This window comes from Mauremys mutica, chromosome 1 (assembly GCF_020497125.1).
Source record: "Mauremys mutica isolate MM-2020 ecotype Southern chromosome 1, ASM2049712v1, whole genome shotgun sequence".
Classification (NCBI taxonomy): domain Eukaryota; kingdom Metazoa; phylum Chordata; order Testudines; family Geoemydidae; genus Mauremys; species Mauremys mutica.
In genome coordinates, this window is record NC_059072.1 from 98,619,348 (window position 1) to 98,637,060 (window position 17,713).

General features: G+C 42.7%; 1 protein-coding gene across 2 annotated transcripts in view; it reads right to left on the reverse strand.

The window, feature by feature from the left end:
- BTBD11 (BTB domain containing 11) overlaps positions 1 to 17,713 on the reverse strand; it is a 286,082-nt gene that overhangs the window by 51,584 nt on the left and 216,785 nt on the right. For both annotated transcript variants that reach the window (XM_044991926.1, XM_044991934.1), the window contains exon 5: positions 1,469 to 1,634. In XM_044991926.1, the coding sequence (XP_044847861.1) occupies positions 1,469 to 1,634 (166 nt within the window). The remainder of the gene's footprint in view (positions 1 to 1,468; positions 1,635 to 17,713) is intronic.

The window sequence follows — 17,713 nt, forward strand, 5'->3', positions numbered from 1 at the left end:
TTTATTTAAAACTACTATAACATACTAACCACGGAATGAACTCCATGATATCAAAATAACAGTAATACTTAGTACTTACAGAGTACTTCACACTTACAAAGCACTTTATTAACATTAACTAATTATTTTATAGGTCAGTATTCTATCAAACTAAAGCTATTAGAACTGTCACCCATCAGGGATCTTCTAGGTGTACCTAATCCTGCCTCAGGGTGAGGCAGTGGGCTAGATCATCTCTTGAGGTCCCTTCTAGCCTTACATGTCTCTGATTCTAATATTTTACATTCCTATAGCACCACTCATCCCAAAGCACGTTACAACTATATTCATACAGCACTGGTCAAGTGCAGCCATCTGTGGGGTGGAAGCTGGCTGCCCCCTGCCAAACAGTGTACTGCAGAAATGGAAGCAAAATGGGAACTTTTGGCTAAGGACACCAGGATCTTTAATATTTTTGCAGAGCAGATGAGAACCTCAATTTTTAAGGTCTTATAATAAAGATCCACCCACAGTAAACTACATGGAACTCTACTTCAAAAGGATGAAGCACTGTCCATGGCTGCTAAAGTGTCAACATTTCCTGCTTGGGAATTGGGAACAACCTCATGAGCTTCACAATCCAAAGTTTCCACTGGTGGGCAGTCATGGAGGCAAATTCACTTCTGGATAAAGCTGTACACTTTACAGACACTTCCCTTTTGTTGTAGTAATCCTCAGTACCCCTTTACCCTGATATAACGCGACCCGATATAACACGAATTTGGATATAACACTGTAAAGCAGTGCTCCAAGGGGGGCGGGGCTGCGCACTCCAGTGGATCAAAGCAAGTTCGATATAACGCGGTTTCACCTATAACACAGTAAGATTTTTTTGGCTCCCAGGGACAGTGTTATATCGGGGTAGAGGTATATTTCCCATGTTATGTGTAAGTCACCACCCAAAAGATAAGATGACTAAACAGTAATTAAATATGGAGATTTCTGTCTCCAGATCACCAGTTCAAACTGGGGCCTATTTCAGTATGCACATGAACATTATGAACACTCACTTGACAGAGGTTTGGTGGTCTATGTGAAATGCGTTGCGAACCTCAGACCAGTTTGTATTGGAAAGATGTCCACATCACAAAAACCAGCATCCTAATGCCCAAGCCAGGGTCAACTCTGTATTCAGATCAACTCCAGGCACTCCTATGACCTTTTGATAATTGCTACTGAATCACTATAACTTAAAAAGTTTAAGATAACTCATGTGCTATATCTACCTCAACACTAAAGAAAATAATCCATAATTCCTAAGGGCCCAGGCTTAGCCTGAATGTACACCTGATGGAGTCTCAGTTCAATATCAAGTAACAGAGAAAAAGGATTAAGTTAAGAGCCATCTGTTTATGAAGTTACAGTGTTGGAAGGTTGTTTTCTTTAATAAACAGTCACAACTCCTGGCTTTTAAAGTTAAATTTTGTACCTGTTCACTCATGCTGTTAATTCCATCTGGCCCCAGCAAAGAGATGGCCTGTTTAACTAGATCTGTTCGGCCGCAGTTCAGCATTCGGAATCCCAGATCCTGCTTGAATTTAGCTTCTGTGGCTACCGCGTCCAGTTTTCGAGAAGCACAGAAGCAGTCGTCGATTCTGTGAATTGTGAGAAATAGCTACATCAGAGGACAATCAGAGGACAGACATCATCATTTATGGCATCACTGTTTCACTTTACCGTTGAATGGCGCTGGTCCCCTCCCCCCCTCCCCCCGCACCACCACTCTCACACTGTCACCCTCTTGCCCTCTTGATATTCCTTTGAACCAGCTGCAGCACTGAAGTGCTGGATGTGAAATGCTAATGCAAGTTAATGCCTTTTATTGTTCATGTTATTTACAGGTACTTTAAGTTAATCATGGTGAAAAGTAGCTTTTAGTCCATCTTTTCTATTTTCTCCTACTTATGTTTGTTAGGAGAAACCAGGTATATTGTTCTCATTGCACATTAGTTCTCCTCAGAGAACTGGGGGGACAGTCCAAACCTTGTGATCCCTGCACAATTCCCATCGACTTCAGTGGGCTTTGGGTCTGGCCCCAATAGATGCTTAAACAAAAGGAATAAAATATCATTCCAAAGGCATCACAAATGATATGAATTCAGCTCTTCTAAAAGATAACCCCTTCCAGGGCAGAAGGTGGCAGCTCGAGGACAACCAGTGCTCAGCACACCACAAGAGGAGGACATAGTGTGACCAGATGTCCCGATTGTATAGGGACAATCCTGATTTTTGGGTCTTTTTCTTATATAGGCTCCTATTACCCTCCACCCCCGTCCCGATTTTTCACACTTGCTATCTGGTCACCCTAGGAGGACAGCAATTTTGGCCAGGTAACCAGGACAAACTTCCCACCCTTACAAGCAGTGCCATGGAATCTTCAGTGTTCACACTGAGTAGTTAAGACATCAGTTTCTACGGTCTTATTCAAAAGATCCTCAAGCAGCAAACTGTGGGGAGATCAATGTATCTACTACAGAAGGATGAAGGGCTGAGTCTATCCAGTCAGGATTTGAAGCTGCACATCCAGAGAGGACAGGCATTTCAAATCAGATTCTTACACAACTCAGCCTCATCTTGTTAAGGAACAGATGTATTTTTCTTTCACGCTGACACATGTTTGAGAAGGGGTGTGGTGTGGAGTCCAATTTCTCAGCACTCTGGCCTGTATTCTGCTGTATAGTTGTAAGGGACAGCACCACTTGAGCTCTAAAGCCTTCCACTAACAGCAAGTCAGTAAGGAATGGAGTAATTGGGAACAGAGAGTCTAAATAAGGATCAAAAGGGAAAATGCCAAATGTAGGTCTAGGAGTATTTTTATTCTAATAAATATCAAATAAAAGTGATAATAAATCTTTGGCATCTACATAACAATTTTCATCATACAGAATAATATAATAGAGAATGTATGCCTCTACATAATAAACACCAACACTCATCCTCCTTCCCCCCCAAAAAAATTAAATCAGTTTTTACAAAAAAAACCCCACCAACAACAACAGAAATGGTTGTATTTAAGGGCTCATCTACACAGAGCAGTAATGCTGACTATGGGGATGTGATTTCTAAAGCACACTAACGTGTTGCTCATTAATTGGTCTGTGTAGACCCTGCTGGTGCACAGTAAAGGTTCCCTAATGTGTTTTAACGTAGTGCTGTTTGAAACTGTACAACAGTAGAACACCCTAGAGAACATTACAAAGAGATTACTTGTTACAGTATGTACAAAGAGAAAGCCCCATAAAACCTCCGATTTTAGGACATCTACATAGAACTAAAAAAATGGATGCAGACAAAATAAGCACTGGACAGTTCCATCATTACTCAATGGCACAAGGATGAAACTTTGTCACAACAATGAATTTGTAAGATTACTTAAGATTACTGCACAGCACACAATCACAGAAAATATCAAGTAATGGCAATAACAGATTCTCCTGGAATAATGTGCCTACAACACAGGTTAAAAAGCAAATCCATAATAATACTGTCTTTGCACAATAGTTTGAGCCAATTTTAAAATGCACAAACATGCAGGACTCCGGTCAATGACACTGAGAGACCTGGGAGCAATCACTGCTTTACTAGTTCACACAGTATGCCACATGTTTGGCACCTAAACTACAGCTGCATTTGTTACTCCTAACAAAGGCCCTACCAAAATCACGATCCATTTTGGTCAATTTCACAGTCATAGGATTTTAAAAATTGCAAATTTCATGATTTCAGCTACACCGCTACCTCGATATAACGCCACCTGATATAACACGAATTTGGATATAACGCGGTAAAGCAGTGCTCCGGAGGGGCGGGGCTGCGCACTCCGGTGGATCAAAGCAAGTTCAATATAACACGTTTTCACGTATAACGCGATAAGATTTTTTTGGCTCCCAAGGACAGCGTTATATTGAGGTAGAGGTGTATTTAAATCTGAAATTTCAGGATGTTGTAATTGTAGGGGTCCTGACCCAAAAAGGAGTTGTAGGGTGGTCATGAGGTTATTGTAGGGGGGGGTGTCAGTACTGCTACCCTTACTTCTGTGCTGCTGCAGGTGGTGGCGCTGCCTTCAGAGCTGGAGAGCGGTGGCTGCTGGCTGGGAGCCCAGTTCTGAAGGCAGAGCCGCCACCAGCAGCAACGCAGAAGTAAGGATGGCGTGATATGGTATTGCCACCCTTACTTCTGCACTGCTGCCTTCAGAGCTGGGCCCTCAATCAGCAGCCGCCACTCTCCGGCCACCCAGCTCCGAAGGCAGCAGTAAGAGTTGCATGGTATGGTATTGCCACCCTTACTTCTGTGCTGCTGATGATGGGGTGTTATCTTCAAATCTAGGCACCTGGCCAACAGCCACTGCTCTCTGACTGTCCAGCTCTGAAGGCAGTGCAGAAGTAAGGGTGGAAATACTGCTCCCCTAAAATAACCTTGCAGCCCCCCTGCAACTCCCTTTTGGATCAGGACCCCAGTTTGAGAAATGCTGGTCTCCCCCATGAAATCTGGTCTTTCATGTGCTTTTACCCTATAGTATAGAGATTTCACAGGGGGAGATCACATTTCACGGTCTGTGATGCGTTTTTCATGGCCGTGAATTTAATAGGGCCCTACACATAATATCATAGCATAAAATGCTAGAGATTGCATGTGTAATAAATATAAACATAATATAATATTTATTATTAAGATACTGTGGGAGTTTGGGTGTTCAACATATTTGTAGGAGATTCTGAACTTCTGAATTTTAGTTGAACATTTCCAGATTTCTCAGGCCTAACAGAATATGGTCCAAATGACTGATAGACAGCCACAGAAAGAATTAGAAAATATCTGAAAACTGCAAAAGCATATGCCACCAGGAATTACTGTTTACATTAACTGTTTCTTCACCATTTACACATATAATAAGCAAACTAAATATACAACAGGCCAAATTCAAGGTGCTGGTATATGCAGGCACAGCACCACTGAAGTCAATTTAGTTTGGTGCATGCAAAGTACACCTCTACCTCAATATAACGCTGTCCTCGGGAGCCAAAAAAATCTTACCGCGTTATAGGTGAAACTGCATTATAATGATCCGCCAGAGTGTGCAGCCCCGCCCCTCCGGAGCGCTGTTTTACCATGTTATATCCGAATTTGTGTTTTATCAGGTCGCGTTATATTGAGGTAGAGGTGTATTACTAAATGGGCTTCTTCATAAAAGGCTTAGGTCTGAATTGCACAATACACTCACACAAGGCAATAAGGAGGACTACAAACTTCTCTTACATCCCTATGTGGGTTACAAGACCTGGAGTCTGGGGGAGTAGGAGTTAGTTATTCCTCCCTAGAATAGAAGATTGGAACCTGGGGTCCATCTCCCTAACAGCTGCCCAGTGCACTCGAGCCAGCACAAAGGTGGAGGTCAAAATTTACTCTTGATGTAGGTGATCAGCAAATTCTCACTGCTCTATAACAAGGAGGCAGACAGGAAAGAATAGGGTGTCTGTCCATGACTAGGGCTCTTTGGTACTACAGTAATATAAATAAAATAAAAAAATAAACAACAACAACAACAACAGTGACTGAGGTGTGTCTCTGAGCCATATTGACTCCTGGGTGGTGCATGTTATACACCATTCTTTGCTTGGGGCTGTCGCCTAAATCTAAAGGTCTATTGTTTCCCGTGACACAGTGACAAAACATTCCTGAAGGAAAACTGGAGAAATGTGAAATGTGAACTGCCAGAACTACCATAAGGTGAGTACAAAACTGATTAGAAAAAAAACAAGCTCAGTGTGATTATTGATGGTTCAATGCCTTGTGGTATCCTACAGAGGATCCATCACTGGTGCATTGCAGCATCCATGGCTAGTGGGGATTCTGGTTCCAGCTGCTGTAGCAGAGAGAAATATCTGCTAGAATCCCACAGACAGTATTTAATATTTTGACTCATGGCCTGGAGGAAAGAGTAGATAAATGGTCAAATTGGGGAGTGATTTTTAAAAAAGCAGGATGCGGGGAAGGGTAAATGCTTCTGAGGAGAAAATGTAACAAGATCTTGAAAAGTGAGAGTGATGAGTAGGTTGGAGAAAAATGAAATTCAATGAGGATAAACACAAAGTAGTCTTAGAGACAGAGCAAAAATTAGGAAACACAAGTACAGAATAGGAGAACATTGGTTCATAGGTAATACTGCAGAAAAATGACATATGGATGGTATAGTAGATGAAAATGGAAAGGGAAGTGTAATATTTTACAAAAAAACCCAACCCAAACCAAAACAAAACCAAAACCCCACAGGAACAAAAGCAAACAAAACAAACCCCAAGCAAACACAGTATTGAACCCAATCTTGCAGTTCTCACTCATACAAGTAGCTGTATAGTCCCATTGAAATCAGTGTGACTATTCACATGAATAAATGCAGCAGGACTGAGGTCAATATTATGTTATATAAACAGAAGTTTAACAGAGAAAGACACTATAGTAATGGACACAGCATAGGGACCAAAGAGAAGAGAATGTAAAATTAAGGCGGTAAGTGAGTCTGTACATGGCATACTACACAAGGTTTGCACACTGCTACAGGAAATATAGCGATGATTCAGAGAGGTGAGGAAAGGATGGCTAACATACTAAAAATCTTGAAAAATACAACTTACAAGGAATGGTTAAGAGAGCTAAACATATAGGGCTATATTTTCAAGAGTGCTTTTAAGGGTAATGACATGTGAAATTGTGTGTTCATAGAAATAGAAGTCTTTCCCTAAGTGTGATTGAAATGCCAATGCAAATAGAACAAAACAGCCCAACTGCATGGCCAATTTATGGCTCTTTCCCCCCAAGAAGTATTTATAGTCTTCCAAACTGCACAGGACACAGATGTTAGCTGCATGGCAGGACATCCTACTGAAAGGCAAGGTCAGTCTGTTGCAATGAACCAGCTGCCTCCAAATAAATCTACAGCTGCTTACACATAAAGGAGTTGCAAAACCCTAGCCACTTCTCTATCTTTCATCTGCCTCTTGTTCCTGCCCATCTCCTTCTGGGACTGTGGAGACCATGGGAGCAGGCGCCAGGGACGGAGTAACCTCCCTGTGTTGTTCAAGCCCTGATAAGTGACAAGTTCCTATGATTTTTCTTTTAATTAAAAGAAAATCCTTTCATTTGTTTGAATCATAGAATATCAGGGTTGGAAGGGACTTCAGGAGGTCATCTAGTCCAACCCCCTGCTCAAAGCAGCACCAGTCCCCAGACAGATTTTTGCCCCAGATCCCTAAATGGCCCCATCAAGGATTGAACTCTCAACCCTGGGTTTAGCAGGCCAATGCTCAAACCACTGAAATATCCATGAGGATTAGTGGACCGCTCATGCCACCACTCGTGAATGAAAACAAGGGTGTGGGGGAACTCCTGCCTTAAGTCACCACCCAGGATATAAAATCCCCATTGCTGTTTTACAGTGGCACTATGGATTTGGGAGGAGGTGGGAATCTTTGGCTGACCAGCAGATTCCTTCTCGTTTCTCTTGCAGATAGCTCTGTAATGGCTGCAATTCTGCAGCCCACCTGACATCTTTAGAATTTCTTCCTGGGCTGGCTGATTACTTACTAGTCAGGGAAGAACTTAACACAGGTGTTAGGATGTCACTCTTTGTACAACAACTATGTCATACAGATTCTAAGAGTCTATTCCTCGGAAGGAAGCAGGCTCAGAAGGTTGCCCAATGACAAAGTTAGCATTACGGAGAACCTTCCCAGTGGAGAGTACTCCCTCTGAATAAAATGCCACCTTCATATCTATAATGTAAGTGGTGGTGATCACCAATTTCCTATGGGTCAGCAGCCTCAAAGGATGTCCAGGCTGCTTGGAGCCCCCAATCTACATTCAAACCTAGCACCAGATTTTCTACAAATTTACACATTTGTGCTCTAAATTGCACTGACTTGACACTACAATGTTGTCACTCCAATTAACAATGTTGTGGCTCTGTATTGCAGGTACCATGGTAACAATTACTTGCAAGTAGCCACGGTCAAGGGTTTTTTTTTTGGTCAACATGGTAGTTTGTCATCCTCTGGAATATTCAAACTTCTGAAAGGGTTCAAAAGCTAACAGCCTGTCCTTATTTGCAGGGTAATGTGTCCTTATTTGCAGGGTAAATTCTTTCTCTTGTCCTGTTTTTTCCCGAATTCAGATATAAGCAGGGTCTGAAGAGCTCTCCCCTGACAGCTAGCTGGGATGGGGAGAGACTTCAGGAGCAAATTGTATTTATATGAACACACCTACTCTGCATAGGTATCCAGCAGACAGGAGCTGTGTTGCTCAAAAGTGATAAACTTTGGCTGATTTTGGGTTACAAAACACAAAAATGAGCTGGAGTGCCGATGAGAAGCAAAATTGGAAAGTACCGTATTTTCCGCACTATAAGGCGCACCTAAGAGCCTTAAATTTTCTCAAAAATTGGCTGTGCGTCTTATAATCCGGTGCGCCTTATGTGTGCACTGAGTTCCAAAATCTGTAAAAATGTTGTTGTGCGACTTTGGTAAGCGCTTTGCTTGATTGACTGTCGGACCATTTTTCGCTGACACAGGGACGTAATACGTAAACTACGTATGCTGGCAGCGATAAACCAATCAGAGAACATTACGTAATACGTACAGTACGTACGTTTACCTTCTCCACTCCTCCGGTAGGTATACTACCGGTATGCTGCAAAACAACATTTGTTTGTCTAAGGACCCCCGAAAATGGCACCAGTGAAGAGACATGCTTACGAGGCACAATTCAAACAACAGGCTATCAGTTACGCGGTTGTAAATGGGAATAGAGCAGCTGCGAAAGAATTCAACATCAATGACTTTGATGGATTTGTGGGAGAAGATTGATTAAAAAATAATGTGAGTGTATTGTTAAATAGTAGAATAAAGTTCAACTAAACTCACTGTTTTGCTTCCGTTACCTTTTTACTACACTATGAACACCGTTACCTTTTTTTGTAGACCGTATGTTTTAGCATGCGCCTTATAATACGGTGCGCCTTATGTATGGGTTAAGTACAGAAATAGATCCCGTAATTGAAACTGCGCCTTATAATCCGGTGCGCCTTATAGTGCGGAAAATACGGGTAACTGAAATACTTCTCTGATGGATTATATCCACTAAGGAACAACCTATCCCAAATGCTCAATTACTGAGGGACAATCTACACTCATTCCTATATTTACTTTCTACAACCAACTTTCTGTATAACTTTTCATGCGTGATGTACTGGAGTACTGGGATTCTAATATCTAAACTGTATCATTGAATTTATTCACCTAAATTTGGGTTATTGCAGGTTATGTACTATATATATATTATGATGTTTAAACCAGATTTTGTACTTTTGAATAATCTAAGCACTACATCCAGATGTACAGACACTATTTCATTAACCTGTGTGTTATATAATTTTAACATTAGCTTTAATAAAATTTTTAAATCTGAATGCAGGGGTAGTGAAATGTTATCTTTATTGCATGAGTAAAGGGGAGCAGAACTGTGCTGAACCTGTCCTGATTGAGGGGTCACTCAGTTGAAAGGAACTTGCTAACCATTGTGAAAGTAATGCTTTGGAAATGTAAAAAACCCATTGAAAACATATTCTAAATCTGTTCTCACTTTATGTATATTATATAATATAATATAAAATATATATGTGTGTGTGTATATATATGTAATTTTTTTCGAAGCAACAACTGATTTGTAAGAAATGGCGAGCAGAATATTATGCCGTGGTCAACTGAAGTCAATAATGTTGCATCGGTGTAACTAAGGCCAGAAACTTCTATCTAGGCTTTTTCTTTTCCCCCAGTGATCATCATGGTATCTGAGCACCTAAAACCCTTACTGCTCAAACTGAGAGGTAAGCCGCAAACCCTTCTCTGTCAATTAAGTTATCTGGGTGTTCTGGCTCTTTGAGACTGCTCACCGTGCCCTTTGTCTAAAGTACAAAACGAGGGTAACGAGTCAGTAGATGTTGTTTGCTTGATTATAACTTTGTAAAGTTGTGGTAGATTCCACAATGATTTGCATCCTAATATTTTAATTCATTATAATGATTCGTTTGGAATGTTTATGCTCTTTGGGGCAAAAACCATCTGTCTTGTTCTGTGTTTGTACAACACCTAGTGCATTGGGGTCCTGGTCCATGACTGGGGTTCATAGATGCTATCACAAAACAAATACTACTACTAATTAACTTGATTCAACTTTGTCACCACTCCTTTTCTCCGGTGTTTCCTGAATGGAAATATTATATTGATAACAGTAAGGAGAGAACAATGTAAATGCTATCCAGAAACTATTGTGTTTTCACTAACAGGGATGACAAAATTAGTCCAGTCACAACCACTTCACAAAGACTGAGATTAATTATTGCCAAAGGTGAAGGGGAGGGGGTCTCTTTTTAAAATTTTAAAATAAAAATATTTTAAATCAGGATCCATATTAAACAGTGAAATAAAAACATTCTGGATATATATCAATATACATGTCATTCTTGTCAAGGAGACAATGAGGATAATGGGTTACAGATACTGACAAACCTATTAAAGATGTGCTGAAACTACAAAATTTGGATCCAGATTCAAATTTCAAATTACTTTTAATATACTAGCCTCTTTATAAAGGCAGCAGTCATTTGTAAAATTTGGATAAGGCTTCTGATTTTGAATAATCCCAAAGTTTATGGGCAGGAGTTTGTTTCTGGCTCATCTCTAACAAGAATAATTAATTCAAACCTCTCATAACCACTATAATACTGTACTATATGTTGTCTGTATTGTAACAACTATTTCATTACAGAACTCGAGCATATGGAATATCACATCAAGTAAAATCAAAGTGTGTTCTGGCCCCGACACTGAAAAGGGCCTAGACTTAAATAATTCCTTATTATTATTGGCCTCAGATATCAAGTTGGCAAAATAGGTTGAGATTCACATCAGGAAACCTGCATGCTGCCTTTTAAGTATTCACATTCCCTTCATCTTCTGGCATAATCTGCACCAAGGGACTGCTGGATTTTGTCAAGGAGTTTGTTTGCAGCCACATACTGGGTTGGCATTTTTGTGCCTAATTATTGCAGCAGCCACCGCTGGTGTTAAAGGATTAGTCAAAATTTGTGGGAAGAACAAGGACACTCAAGGAGAGAGACATATAAACCAACTACCCCTATTTAAGGGGGACTGTTCCTAATTAGATAGAAAAATACCTTATTTTTCCACTCTGTCCCTCCAAAGAGCTCCCCCCTGTCCAATGTATATTAAGAGAGTTAAAACCAGTGGCAAATATTTTTCTCCCCCACAATCTCTATTTATTCCAATCTATTCAGATTCTTATGCTTCACCATCACCATGGGATCTGAGTGGCTTCCAGAATTAGAAAATTAAATAAGGAGACTAATGACTATCAAATGTAGTTGCTCTTCAATCGCCTCCAGGGGGAAATTGTTGTGTGTGCGCATGTGGGGTGTGGAGTAAATTAACATGCTACACTATATTAGAGAGACAAGGCGGGGGAGGTAATATCTTTTACTGGACTAACTTCTGTTGGTGAGAGAGCCAAGCTACACTATATGTTGGTTTTAAGGAAAGCAAGATCACAGCAGCACCCCTTGCGTTTGGACTGGCATATAGGTTTATGCTGGTACTTATTTCCCACAAGAGAGAGTTACACAGGGTGGGACTAGCCCCAAAGAAGGTCCTCATGTCTTCTGTCCTGATGAGCTTGAACCCTGAGGTAGACAATCCTATTGCTCCTGAGGAATAGAGCCATCAATGACAGCGATGGTCCCAGAGGGCAAGACAGTCTCTTAGGTATTCTGGGCCTAGGCCACTTTGAAAATAAGGACTGAGATCTTTAAACTTAATTCATTATTGTGGGCGGGACAGTGTAGTCAGCAGAGCACAGAGGTGAGGTGCTCTTGGTAATCTGTGGGGCTGATGAGGTATGCGGCTGCCTTCTGCACCAGTTGCAGTCTTCTCAGGGTTGATGCTTTGACCCGCAAATTGAGTTCATTGCTGTAATCCAGATAGAAGGGGATACACCATTTTCATGGCCAATTCATCATCAGCAAAGTTGGGACCTGATCTCTCAGCTGGTCATAGATTGTAGATGTTTTGTGTGGCTGTTGCTATAAGTGAGCATAGCATCAGCAAGAAATCCAGACAAACTCCCAATGACTGACTGTCTCGATGATCTGTGGGTATGCACCCTCAATTGGCAGGGGCTGTACCGTGGTGGCCAACTCTCTGAATCATTTCCCTCTGCTCACAGGTATAATAATTTCCGTCTTGCTAGGATTCAGCTTTTGCCAACTCTATCGTGTGTGCATGCTGATCTCAGTCCTGTGTTGGGATGACTGAATCATCCTGGAGTTATCATCCATGGCAAAAGTAGATTAAAACAGGAGGGAGAACTCTCACCACACCTATGCAGGAAAAGAAGCAGTTATTGGGAAGTACTGCTCCCTCAAGCCAGGGAGAGGGGAGATAGTTGAGCTATTGAGCACTCCCCGCTGCTTTAACCCTTAGGGCATGGCTACACGTGCAGATGTAGAGCCCTGTGAGTTAAACCTGCCTTCGTAGAGCGCAGTAGGGAAAGCGCTGCAGTCTGTCCACACTGACAGCTTCAAGTGCACTGCCATGCCCACATTTGCAGCACTTGCAGTGGCATTGGAAGCGGTGCAGTATGGGCAGCTATCCCAGCATGCAAGTGACTGCAACGTGCTTTTCAAATGGGGGTGGGTGGAGTGGAGTGACAGGGAGTGTGCTGTGTGTATGTATGGGGAGAGAGAGTGTTTTTTTCGGGTGCTGAGAGTGTGTCAGCATGCTGTCTTGTAAGTTCAGACCCCCCTCTGCCTCTCTCTCACTCATTCAAAGCAAACAGTAAATGTTTGCTTTTTCTTGGAGCTGATAAGCAGCTGGAGCTCTGAAAGGGCATTTCCGCATTCCTGCAGCAGATTTCACAACAATGACAAGAGTGGCCACTTGACATCAGGGGATTATGGGACGTTTCCGGAGGCTGATCACGGCGCAGTAATGCAACACCTCGTTCACACTGGCACCACAGCGCTCCAGCGGGGGCACAGCAAACCTTATTCCACTTGCCGAGGTGGAGTACCAGCAGCGCTGTAGCTGCAGAGTCAGAGCGCTCTACGTGCCTTGCCAGTGTGGACGGAGAGTGAGTAGGGTGCCCAGGGTTGCTTTATTGTGCTGTAACTTGCAAGTGTAGCCAAGGCCTTAGTTATGACAAACTGCAAATAGCAGAGATGTGTGTTATCTGTATATGGTTGACACTTTAGCTCAAGAAGTTTCATCATTTCTCCCAGTGGCTGCACATAAATATTTAATAGGACCAAGGAGAGACCTGAGCTCAAAACTCCACATGTGAAGGGTCTGAAGGCAGAAGTGTCATTTCCCATCACTACACTTAAGAAAAGATTTCAACTACTTCAGATTTCAGAGTGGTAGCCGTGTTAGTCTGTATCAGCAAAAACTACGAGGAGTCCTTGTGGCACCTTAGGGCTTGGCTACACTTGCAAGTTGCAGCGCTGGTAGAGGCTTTCCAGCGCTGCAATTAGTAACTGTCCACACCTGCAAGGCACATCCAGCGCTGCAACTCCCTGGCTGCAGCGCTGGCTGTACACCTGGCCAGGTTGGGGTGTAGCGATTGCAGCGCTGGTGATCCAGCGCTGCTCATCAAGTGTGGACACACACCAGCGCTTTTATTGGCCTCCAGGGAATAAGGAGATATCCCAGAATGCTTTTAACTAAATTACTCCCTTTGTTTTGTTATGCAGCCTGTCTTTGTTTTGTTGTGAACCTCCGGAGCTCCGAGCTCCGTTTCTACCGGAACTGCTTATCAGCTCCTGTTTGCTGTGATCAATCTGTGAACAATCAAATGAGATCCTCCTCCCTGTTGTGAACAGCTCTGTGGAGCTCCTCCCTTGCCGCTGCTGCTATCTAAAAAACAAACAGCTCCTGTTTGCTGTGATCATCTGTACCTGGCTGTAAACAATCAAATGAGAGGCAGGCAGGGAAACAGCGGGGAGTCGTGTTGCCTGCAGGCTGTTTGCAATTAAGAGTTAAGACTAAGGGGTCGGAAAAATGTTCTGATTTTTCAAGTCAGGAAGCTAACACACAGTGTTGGCTCCAAAAATCCACTCTCTCTCTCTCCCCCTGCTCCCTGTCACACTAGACCCCACTCCACCCCCCTCTTTTGAAAAGCACGTTGTGGCCACTTGAATGCTGGGATAGCTGCCCATAATGCATCACTCCCAACAGCGCTGGAAATGCTGCAAATATGGCCACACACCAGCGCTGGTAGCTGTGAGTGTGGCCACACACCAGCGCTGCTCCTACACAGCTGGATGACCAGCACTGCAAACTACCAGCGCTGCAAACCGTAAGTGTAGCCAAGCCCTCAGAGACTAATGTAGCGCAAGTAGAGTTAGAACAACGCTTCCTCAGCTCTCATCCCCTTACGCCCCTACTCTACTTGCGCTACACTGATGATATCTTCATCATCTGGACCCATGGGAAGGAGGCTCTTGAGGAATTCCACCAAGATTTCAATGATTTCCACCCTACTATCAACCTCAGCCTGGACCGGTCCGCACAAGATGTCCACTTCCTAATAAGTGCTAGTGCTAATAAGCCATGGTCACATAACCACCACCCTATACCGGAAACCTACTAACTGCTATACTTACCTACATGCCTCCAGCTTTCATCCAGACCACATCACACAATCCATTGTCTACAGCCAAGCCCTAAGATACAACAACATTTGCTCCGATCACTCAGACAGAGACAAACACCTACAGAATCTCTATCAAGCATTCTTAAAACTGCAATACCCACCTGGTGAAGTGAAGAAACAAATTGACAGAGCCAGAAGGGTACTGACAAGTCACCTATTACAAGACAGACCCAACAAAGAAAGTAACAGAATGCCACTAGCCGTCATCTTCAGCCCCCAACTAAAACCTCTCCAGTGCATCATCAAGGATCTACAACCTATCCTGAAGGACGGATCCATCTCTCTCACAGATCTTGGGAGACAGGGCAGTCCTTGCTTACAGACAACCCCCCAACCTGAAGCAAATACTCACCAGCAACCACAGACCACACAACAAAAAACACTAACCCAGGAACCTATCCTTGCAACAAAGCCCGTTGCCAACTCTGTCCACATATCTATTCAGGGGACACCATCATAGGACCTAATCACATCAGCCATGCCATCAGGGGCTCATTCACCTGCACATCTAACAATGTGATATATGCCATCATGTGCCAGCAATGCCCCTCTGCCATGTACATTGGCCAAACCGGACAGTCTCTACGTAAAAGAATAAATGGACACAAATCAGACATCAAGAATTATAACATTCAAAAACCAGTCAGAGAACACTTCAATCTCCCTGGCCACTCGATTACAGACCTAAAAGTTGCAATATTACAACAAAAAAACTTCAAAAACAGACTCCAACAAGAGACTGCTGAATTGGAATTAATTTGCAAATTGGGCACCATCAAACTAGGCTTGAATAAAGACTGGGAGTGGATGGACCATTACACAAAGTAAAACTATTTCCCCATGCTTATTTCCCCCCCCACCCCCCACTACAGTTCCTTACATCTCCTTGTCAATTGCTGGAAATAGGCCATTTTCATTACCACTACAAACAGTTCTTTTTCTCTCCTGCTGATAATAGCTCACCTTAACTGATCACTCTCCTTATACTGTGTATGGTAACACCCATTGTTTCATGTTCTCTGTGTATATATATTATATATATATCTCTTCCTACTGTATTTTCCACTACATGCATCCGATGAAGTGAGCTGTAGCCCACGAAAGCTTATGCTCAAAGGTTAGTCTCCAAGGTGCCACAAGTACTCCTGTTCTTTTTGCAGATAGACTAACACGGCTGCTACTCTGAAACAGGACTCTTTGTTGCTTTTAGCCTGTATGCAATTACTGCATACTATTTAGTACGTACCAGTGAGTGTGCCAAAAAACTCAGTGCAAATTAATCAACTCCACTCCACCCCACCCTGTGTGTACACAAGGTCAAAGAGTGTAATATGGCCCCATTCTGTGTCTGGGCTGTCATTTTAGGAGGTGCATCACTTTAGCCACTGCCATATAAAGAAAGATATGATGTGCTTGCAATGTAAGTGCTATCATATTAATTACCACTAGAGGTCTTCCCCCCACTTAAAACTGGAAATGGCATCATCTGTTATTAAAATAAATGAAATCTGTCAAGGAACATAAAAGTAAAAAGAAAACAAAATGTCTTGAGCTTTGCCTAGCATGACAAAGATGTGCTCTTGAAAGGAAAAGAGCATTCTAGAGTCAGCGTCACCAACCCACACATTCAACAATCATGAGTCAGCTCCCCAAAATCAAGAGATTGGCTTGAAAATGAGATTTTAAAATAAATTAATTGGATTCTTTGTATTTCCTTTCTGGTTTTTGAGCTTTTAGGAGTCACTTTTTCCAGCTTTACTCCAGAACCATGATGGTTAGAAACTTAACACTTCTCAAAAATGAAAACTGAGATTTTCACATAATCACATGACTCCTGGAACTGGGGTTTACCAAAAAAACCCACCCACTAAATATTGCAAGCCTGGTGATAAAATCACAGGAGTTAGCAGGACTGCAGAGCTATGGGCCCTTGAGATGGTGGGCCCCCTCTCTCATCTTCTTGAGATTACACCATGAGACAGCCAGTAACGTCCATGATAGGGCCCATTGGCTCTCATCTCGCACAAGGAGCTGCACAATCTTGGCAGCAATGCTTGTTGGATAGGAGGCAGACAGTGAAGGTAGGTTCTCATCTGCCCTTGGGCACAAAAACAATCCCTGAGCAGTTACACTGGAGCAGTCTGCCCTAGCTGCAATGTGTGAGCTGTTTCCAAAGGCAGCTATAAATAAAGCACATTACAATAATCCTAACTAAGGAATGGATCACTGCGGCGAGGTCTGCCTCCAGGAGAAAAAGTCACCAATATTGAATATTTCAGAGGTGAGAGAAACCACTCCGGACCATTGTCAAACCATGTTCAGCTCCTGCTCAGAAATGACTCCTACTTTCAGAACTTTGTTGACCTGGCTGGAGCCTGTCCCACCACTAAACACTACTTAATTCCAGTTAGTATTTAAGGAACCATCTCTTGAGGCAACTGATTTAGCTAATTACTGCCTCCTTTCTAATCTCCCTTTGCTGAGCAAGCTAACTGGGAAGTTCACAAAGATTTGTCTCCAATTCCATCTAGTGTCCTAAACCCCTCTCAGTCAGGATTCATACCAGGACATGGAACAGAGGGAGCACTGGCGGCAATGATGGACAAGGCCATATATCTGTACTGGTATCGCTCGGCCACTGCGCAGCATTTGATATGGCTGAACATGGAATCCTGCATGGGGGCCCCACCTCAGAAATATGGAAGGGACTAGTTGGACTGCACCAAAATACGGAACAAATGAAGCCAAGACCTCACTGTGGTGGTTGAGGCATTAACCCACAGAGGAAGAAAGGCAGAGATACCACAGCTTATCTTTCCCTTGTAGGGGGAAGCAGCTTTATTTTATAACTGCAGCTCTAGAGCAATCCTGCTAGTAGAGGGTCAACAGACTTCTG